The sequence below is a fragment of the Drosophila willistoni genome (assembly GCF_018902025.1).
Source record: "Drosophila willistoni isolate 14030-0811.24 chromosome XL unlocalized genomic scaffold, UCI_dwil_1.1 Seg141, whole genome shotgun sequence".
Lineage (NCBI taxonomy): Eukaryota > Metazoa > Arthropoda > Insecta > Diptera > Drosophilidae > Drosophila > Drosophila willistoni.
In genome coordinates, this window is record NW_025814052.1 from 9,087,200 (window position 1) to 9,095,420 (window position 8,221).

Sequence of the window (8,221 nt, forward strand, 5' to 3'; positions counted from 1 at the left end):
TTTTTATTATTTTTTATAATTTAAATTAAGTTATAAATTATCTAAAAATTTGTAGTATTTTTTACAACTTAAATTAAACGATAAATTATTAAACAATTTGTAGTATATTTTATAACTTAACTTAAATTAAATTATATATTAAAATTTAAAGTACTGCATTTAGTCTTTAGAACTAATAAAAGCAAAAGAACTAAGAAATATGTCAAAATTGTTTTTTTAAGTAATTTTCAAGCTATACATATGTATTATAATCTACTTATTTAGTAATTATTAAGTAATTATTTAGTAATTATTTAGTAATTAAGCGCTATTGCTATCAATTTTATAGATTCTCATTATCTATGAATATGTACATATGTTGATTTAGTAAGGTCCTTGAAAGTCTTTGGAGACAGACAGACACAGACAGGGATATAAAATATTAAGGAAAGAGAGAGAGGGAGAGAGAGAGAATGAGAGAGAGGGAGAGAAAGTGAGCAAGAATGTTGAGCTTAATGCAAATAAACTTTAGTTTTGTACTGATAGCGGGGAAATTTTTGATTTTTGATTTGCTTGTCTTTCTCTTTCTCTCTCATTATGGACTTTTGCCTTTCCCCTAACTTTTGCTATAAATAGTTATGAGACGACAGGCAAGCAAAAGTTGCAAGGACCTTGTCCTCTTACACAATTCACTGCGCTCACTCAACATGATGCGGCAACTAATTGTTGCACAGACCATTCGCATTGACGTTGGCGTCAGCTTTAGGGTTTTCATTCACCTTTATGGTAAGGTGGCTACGTGACTTGCTTTTTCTCTCTCTCTGCTTGTCTCTTAGTTTGTCGCTCTCTCACTGCCTCGCTCTTTTTTGTTCCTTTCCACTCTCTGTGTGTACGAATTTCTCAGCTGCTAGTCCCCAATGTGTGGCACGTTGCAAGTTTGTTGTCTTTTGAAACGGGTCTTGTATGTACACATATGAATCTTCCGGTTTAATTTCACGAACTTTTGTTTCTTCTCCTTGAAGCTTGATCTTCGTTTCAGGATGAGTGAGTTCTTGATATTTTTCGAAAATTTCACTTGGTTGGTTGAAAATGAAAAGACGAAGCATTAATTTCTTAGACATCCTTTCCAGCCAGCTGCGTAGAAAGGGGATTCGCTTGGAGGAACAAAAAAAAAAAAGTTTTGTTTTCCTTCTATGTTTCTGTTTGTGTGTTTTGCTCGACTCACTAGTTTGTGTCTCTCTTTCTCGCTCTCTCCCTCTCTCTCGTTCTCTTTTTCTGTGTGTTTCTTATGCTCCCACACAAAGATAAACACACACACACACACCACTCTGTTTGCACCTGCGCTGTATTTTTGCGACGCATTTTCCTGACTATCGCTTTACATGCTTATTCGTCATCCTGTCAGGGACTCTCTTTCTCCGAAATCTTATGCCCCCACTCCAGGCTCCAATTTTTGTTTGATTTCTCACTCCCTCTCTCTATTTTTGTCTGTCTCTCGCTTTCGGTATCTCTCTTTTGGTGTTTATGTTCTTTGTTTTTGTTTGCTCACCCGGTTTTGCTGCAACTTCTGCATGATTCTGCACTCTCTCGCCCACGTTTTTGTTTAGATGATGTTGAACTTCATTTAGCTCACAATCAGTATTTTGCTCTCTGTTTCCATCCCTGTCCCTCTCTTTCTCTGTCTCTCTCTCTCTCTCTCCTACCGGCAGCTTGTACTAGGTTTTTTCATGTACTTTGCTTTATTTCCGTTATACTTTCGTCATGCACTTTGAACTTTTCTCCCTCATTTCTGCTGTCGCTTAAGACAATAACCAAGACGCACTTTGCCCAGCAGCATGGGAAGGCGAAGGCCATTTGATTCTCTACCTGTCGACTCAATGTAATAATGTTAACACAAGAACAACAAACACTACAATAAGCCATTTTGCTCACATTTATCCTTACGCTATGACTTTACGATGGTAAAATGGGGGAATTCCGCCCCCTAAAGTAGGCAAATGTTAGTTTGAAATGTAATTTTTGAAAAAAACGTATAAAGAAATTTTGGAATGTCCTGTAAAAACATGAATATGCCCTATTTTACAAGGGTATAAATATAGATGACCACGAGTTGATATTATTTTGGGGATACCGAATAATTCATTTAATTTGCAGGATTATTAAGGTTTATTCATTATAACATTAAAACACATTAAGCAAGGGGATATAACAATAACAATAACATAATATCTAAGAACCTAGTAACTAATTGCTTTTTTGTTTGGTTTTCATAATTGCGGCCCAAGTAATAGCAACAACAACTCTAACACATCCAGATAGGTAACCCGCAAACACATTGCTTAATCTTTTTCGTAAGAGAATTCAAGGTATTCAGTAACTCGGAGCAAAGTTTGTCCTGGGAAGGACAACCTTTGCATGGCCTTCCACCGGGTCCGCATAATCCGTTTCCGCATTTGCTTGGAGGGGCCGCAGTTGGTGATGGAGTCGTTCGACAAGGTGTTGGAGTTGGTGATCGAGTTGTTACACATGGAGTAGTAGGGGATGGAGTCGGTCCACAGGTTGGGCTAGGTGATGGAGTCGGTCCACAAGGTGTTGGAGTTGGTGGTCGAGTTGTTACACATGGTGTTGGAGTTGGTGATCGAGTTGTTACACATGGAGTAGTAGGGGATGGAGTCGGTCCACAGGTTGGGCTAGGTGATGGAGTCGGTCCACAAGGTGTTGGAGTTGGTGGTCGAGTTGTTACACATGGTGTTGGAGTTGGTGATCGAGTTGTTACACATGGAGTAGTAGGGGATGGAGTCGGTCCACAGGTTGGGCTAGGTGATGGAGTCGGTCCACAAGGTGTTGGAGTTGGTGATCGAGTTGTTACACATGGAGTAGTAGGGGATGGAGTCGGTCCACAGGTTGGGCTAGGTGATGGAGTCGGTCCACAAGGTGTTGGAGTTGGTGATCGAGTTGTTACACATGGAGTAGTAGGGGATGGAGTCGGTCCACAGGTTGGGCTAGGTGATGGAGTCGGTCCACAAGGTGTTGGAGTTGGTGATCGAGTTGTTACACATGGTGTTGGAGTTGGTGATCGAGTTGTTACACATGGAGTAGTAGGGGATGGAGTCGGTCCACAGGTTGGGCTAGGTGATGGAGTCGGTCCACAAGGTGTTGGAGTTGGTGATCGAGTTGTTACACATGGTGTTGGAGTTGGTGATCGAGTTGTTACACATGGAGTAGTAGGGGATGGAGTCGGTCCACAGGTTGGGCTAGGTGATGGAGTCGGTCCACAAGGTGTTGGAGTTGGTGATCGAGTTGTTACACATGGTGTTGGAGTTGGTGATCGAGTTGTTACACATGGAGTAGTAGGGGATGGAGTCGGTCCACAGGTTGGGCTAGGTGATGGAGTCGGTCCACAAGGTGTTGGAGTTGATGATCGAGTTGTTACACATGGAGTAGTAGGGGATGGAGTCGGTCCACAAGGTGGAGTTGTGCTTGGGCATGGCTCAGTGGGAGCTACGGTGGTTGTTGTTTTAATTGGGCAACCACATGGCTCAGTGGGCCCTTCAGTGGGTGCTTCGGTGGGTGCTGCGGTGGTTGTTGTTGTAACTGGGCAACCACATGGCTCAGTGGGCGCTTCAGTGGGTGCTACTGTGGTTGTGGTTGCCGTTGTAGTTGTCGTTGAAGCTGTGCAATCACATGGCCCAGTGGGTGCTTCGGTGGGTGCTGCGGTGGTTGTCCTTCTTGTCGTTGTGGTTGTCCTTCTGGTTGTTGTCGTTCTAACTGTCGATTTAGCTCCACTGAGTCCAGTTAGCTCGCTGAATATCAGGACTCCCGCTACGAACAAAATAATAATTTTAAAATCCAAAATAATGAAAAAAAAAAATCATAAAATCCCTACCAATTACTGTGAATGCTATGTTTGTCTTCATGGTGCACTCTTCCTATTATTTAACTTCACCTTGTCAGGAGAAGTTGCAAACTGATACTTTTCCTTGCGACTCCCTTCATATTATATAGCAAAACAAAAATGTACTATCCTGCACGTGTCGCTCGGCCAATACAATTGTGCAAATAGCCGCACCACACACGACTTTTGTTGGAGAAACCAGTTGGCTACAAAAATAGCACTTTTTCAAGTTCAGGGACGCAACGTGCGGATACAATTTTAGGAGGTCAATGATAATCACAATTGACATACAGACATATCTAATAAGATTTGAATATATACATACATATATATATATATATATATATATATCATATTTAGCTAGGATCTTACTACTATATCAGACCACTAAATATAATATTGACACGATGGTTCGAAAATAGAGTTTAAAATCAATTTACTACTTTTATATTCACATACTGTAGTTGGACAATCAATAACTTTATTATTTTCCAAGCGATTATCAAAATATTGAACACTTGTTAGGTTTATACACTTATAAAAGTTTGTACCAAATTTCAAAAAGATAGGGCGTTCATATCGTAGGGAGATTAACTCCGGAATCGGATATCTTCATCATCAATTTTGCACTTTGAATGAACAATCTTCGGCTTAGCAGCAGGCTCTTTGACACTAACAAGTAATCTTAAGTTTGCAAATTTGATTATTGTTTCATTTTTTTTTTTAATTATAAATCTGAAAGGGGGCGTGTCAAAACATTGTGTGTCTTATGACCCCGAAAATCTTTGTAGGTGTATGTATAACTAGCATTTCACTCTATGGTAAAATATATATTTTATACAAGAGAATTCATAAAAAAGCTAGAATCTCCAAATAGATGAGTAGACTAAATGACAATCAGACCGTTAGACACAAAAATAAAAAGTAAACTCAATTATTAAAGTTTTTTAAAAACTAAATGTTTATTGAAAAATCTCTAGACATTTCAGGTTATTTGGCAATTTCAATTTTTAAATTTTGACCTAGAAAACCCCAAAAGCTAAAGGCGAGAACCAAAACAAACGAGAAAAGCCACCAAATGGGTGGTGTGGCACGATGCCGTGGCCAAAAAAGTACAATGAACCTTCCTCTGCTTCTTCAATTTGTATTTTTCTACATACAATACTCTAACCAATAAAAGTATATATGTATATATTTTCGACAAAAATGTGCATACATACCATTAGGTATATTCAAAACAAGAGTGTGACTATTTGAGAGACTTTAAATACATATATGTTATATTATATAGAGATGGATGAAGAGTGAATAATGGGAATGCATGATTTGAGAATTAATTGTATTCATGACACGTTAAAAGGGTATATAAAAGTTGTAACAAGGTTATCATTTTTTAATTTTTTTTATTATATGAATAATGTTGGCTGGCATCGTCATCACAACGTTGTTGCAAGCACGCCCCACATCACAGCATTACCCACCCACCCCCTCTCAATCCAACACCCTTATGTACCTTTACTTGTAAGAAAACCCAGAACAAAATGAAATGCAAGAGGGAATTATGAAAACAAACAATTTGTTGTTGCTTTGTTTGGAGCATGCTGCAAGTTTTGCTCAGCATTGCTTTGTGCCCTCGTCGCCGTCCTCGTCATCGTCATCAACCTCCTCCTCCATCCACGATGTCGACGTCTTTATTCCTCAGTCCATTGGAGTGCATACATATAAAAACAAGTTCCGTTCCACACAAATGCCAGCACGTTTCGAAATTACCGATGCCGATGCCTACTCCAACTCCGATGCTAGCGTTGCTGTCGACGTCGACGCATCATAACAATAACAAAATGTAACAACAACAACAACAACACGAAAACAACATAACATTTCGGAATGATATAAAAATGAAACAGTGCATAAAAAAGCTACTACGGAAGAGGGGAGAAAACGAGAGATAGAGAGAGAGAAAGACAGACATCAAAGTCAGCATAAGACTGATGCAATGTGATAATATTAGGGGAAGGGGAGAATCACGGGTAGAAGAAGATGGGAAGGGGAGTTAAGCTGCTGCTTCTGCTGAGAATAAGACAAAAGCAAAAGCCATTGTTTGCAGCATCTTAGAGTGGACATGTTAGTCAAATCGTAATACATAATACATTCATACACATACATATGTATGTACATGCATATGTATTTATGTATATTATTTATTAGTACGTAGTTTGAAATTTACGTAATTAATAATTGGCAAATTAAATGATATTAAATAATCATAATATAAAATAATTTAACAATCCGCAAGATGAAATCTGCATACACATAAGATAATTTTTATTAAGGTCCAGCCTAATGTTCTTGGTTCTTGGTTATGCTGCTACTGCTGCCGCCGCTGCTGCTATTTACAAATTACATGGCGTCGACGTTGGCGTCGCTACTGCTGTTGTTGTTATTTTCTTCCTGTTTCTGTTTCGCTATGCACAAGCGCAAGAAGAAAAGGCAATAGCAACAAACAACAACACACATTGAGAGTATTCGTCAGAGTGCTAGCGAAGAAACAAAGACAGAGAGAGAGTTACCCAAAAGCAGAGCCGTCACGTGCGCTCTGCTTGGCTTACGCTCTTTCTCTCGCTCTCCCATTCTTGGCTGAGGGTTGCATTTATTTTTGTTGTTTTTGGCGAATGCTGCGACTGCGGCGACGTCCGACCAGCAGCAGCAGCAGCCCAAAGTTAAAGCCATCGCAGCAGCGGCAGCATTTAGTTTGCTTGTGTCATTGCATTTGTGCGGGTAGAGGCATGAAAGAAAAATAAAAAGAAAAGCAAGGGAAACGGAAAGAAATTCAATAAGAAAAAGATATAAAAATTACCAAAAAAAAATATACATATAAAGTGTAATATTTTTTTTTTATTGTATTTTGATTGAGCAACAACAACTAAACGAGACATTACAACTGGAATTTATTTTGTATAACTTATGTGTGCTCCCCCCGCCTGTTTCAAGTGCAAGTGAGATAGCTAACCAGTGTTTATAATTCTAACGGTAAATAAAAGCATACACCAACAAAAAGAGAGAAAAAAAACAGTTCAAAGTGCAAATAGTGATTTTTAGTAACCCTGTCCTCCCCCTTTTTAGTAATGAGATATGTATTTTGTTTTTCGTAGTTTTTTTTTTTTGTATTTTTGCTGGCTTTAAGACCAGTTTTTTCGCCGATGATGGGTCTGGGGTGGGGCGGGGTTTTTTATTTAATTTTTTTGTTCCTTCTTTGTGCTTTGCTCTTTCAACTGCTGTCAAGCATGCACACACATATACAGAGAGACAGCGCGTGCTTTTTTCTTATTTTTTTCGCTTTTTGTCTACACACACACACACATATATATATATATGTATAAGCAGAGAGCGAGAGAGACACTTAAAAGCAAGCCCACATCGCCTCTCAGTATTAGCTGTTTCCTCTCTTCCTCTCTCGCGTACAGTGACAGCGACTGAACCAGAGGCAGAGACTTTTGCTTGCTGCTTTTAGCCGTTGGCTTTGGCAGTTTGTCAACGTTTCTTCTCATCATTATACGTTGTTTAGCCGTGTTGTGCGCGTCGTCGTCGCTGTCGTTCTGTCGCCGTCGTCGTCGCCGACGTTCGTCATACATACGTCATTATACAAAAGAAAACTTGCATCAGTTTTTATTATAAATTTCTGGTATATTATGATTATTTTTATTTTTTTTTTAAATACATCTACATAGTTTGTTATAGCTGCATATAGAGTGTAGGTGTGCTCGTTTGAGTATGTGTGTGTGTGTGTGTGTGTGTGTAGAAAATCATACTAAATTTTAATTTTGGTTTTCAAAAAGCAAATGAATTGCACATTTGCTTTGAACACTCGTTTTTCACATGGAAAATTAGCAACAATAAAAGAAAAATGCAAAAGAAAGTGCGTGATGAGAGAGAGAAAGAAAAAGAGAGAGAAAAGTCGTCGTTGTCACTCTCTTGGCCATTAACATAGACTGTCTCTGTCTCTCTTTCTCTCCCTCTATCTGTCTTTCGCTCTTTTTAACTGTGTTTGTGTGTGCAAAATCAAAAAAAAAATTCTGAGCATTAAAATTTTGATATTTTTGTCTGTTGCTTTTACTTTCTAGCAGCAAAAATACAGAAAAAAAATACCCGAAAGCTTTTTTTTTTTTTATTATTATTCTGATATTTAAATTATCCATTTAGGAGGAACAACAACCCTATTTTCAGATATATATTTATATATTTTTATGCATACATATTGTATGTTGATATACATATTCATACGTATATTTGAAATATACCAACACCAAGTATCTTTCATTACTTGATCATTTAATTTCTCATGACCTT

At 38.4% G+C, this 8,221-nt stretch overlaps 1 protein-coding gene across 1 annotated transcript; it reads left to right on the forward strand.

The window, feature by feature from the left end:
- The first annotated feature begins 2,042 nt into the window (after positions 1 to 2,042).
- LOC111519286 (glycine-rich cell wall structural protein 1-like) lies at positions 2,043 to 5,705 on the forward strand. The gene is made up of 3 exons (XM_023179106.2): positions 2,043 to 2,066; positions 2,346 to 3,683; positions 5,472 to 5,705. The coding sequence occupies exons 1-3, from the start codon at positions 2,043 to 2,045 to the stop codon at positions 5,703 to 5,705; spliced, it is 1,596 nt and encodes a 531-aa protein (XP_023034874.2).
- The last annotated feature ends 2,516 nt before the right edge of the window (positions 5,706 to 8,221 follow it).

Coding starts and splice junctions, on each gene's coding strand:
- LOC111519286 (XM_023179106.2), top strand. CDS start 2,043: ATGAATATGCCCTATTTTACAAGG. Junction 2,067..2,345: donor ATATGCCCTATTTTACAAGG/GTATAAATATAG, acceptor AGAGAATTCAAG/GTATTCAGTAACTCGGAGCA. Junction 3,684..5,471: donor ATGGCCCAGTGGGTGCTTCG/GTGGGTGCTGCG, acceptor CTTTGTTTGGAG/CATGCTGCAAGTTTTGCTCA.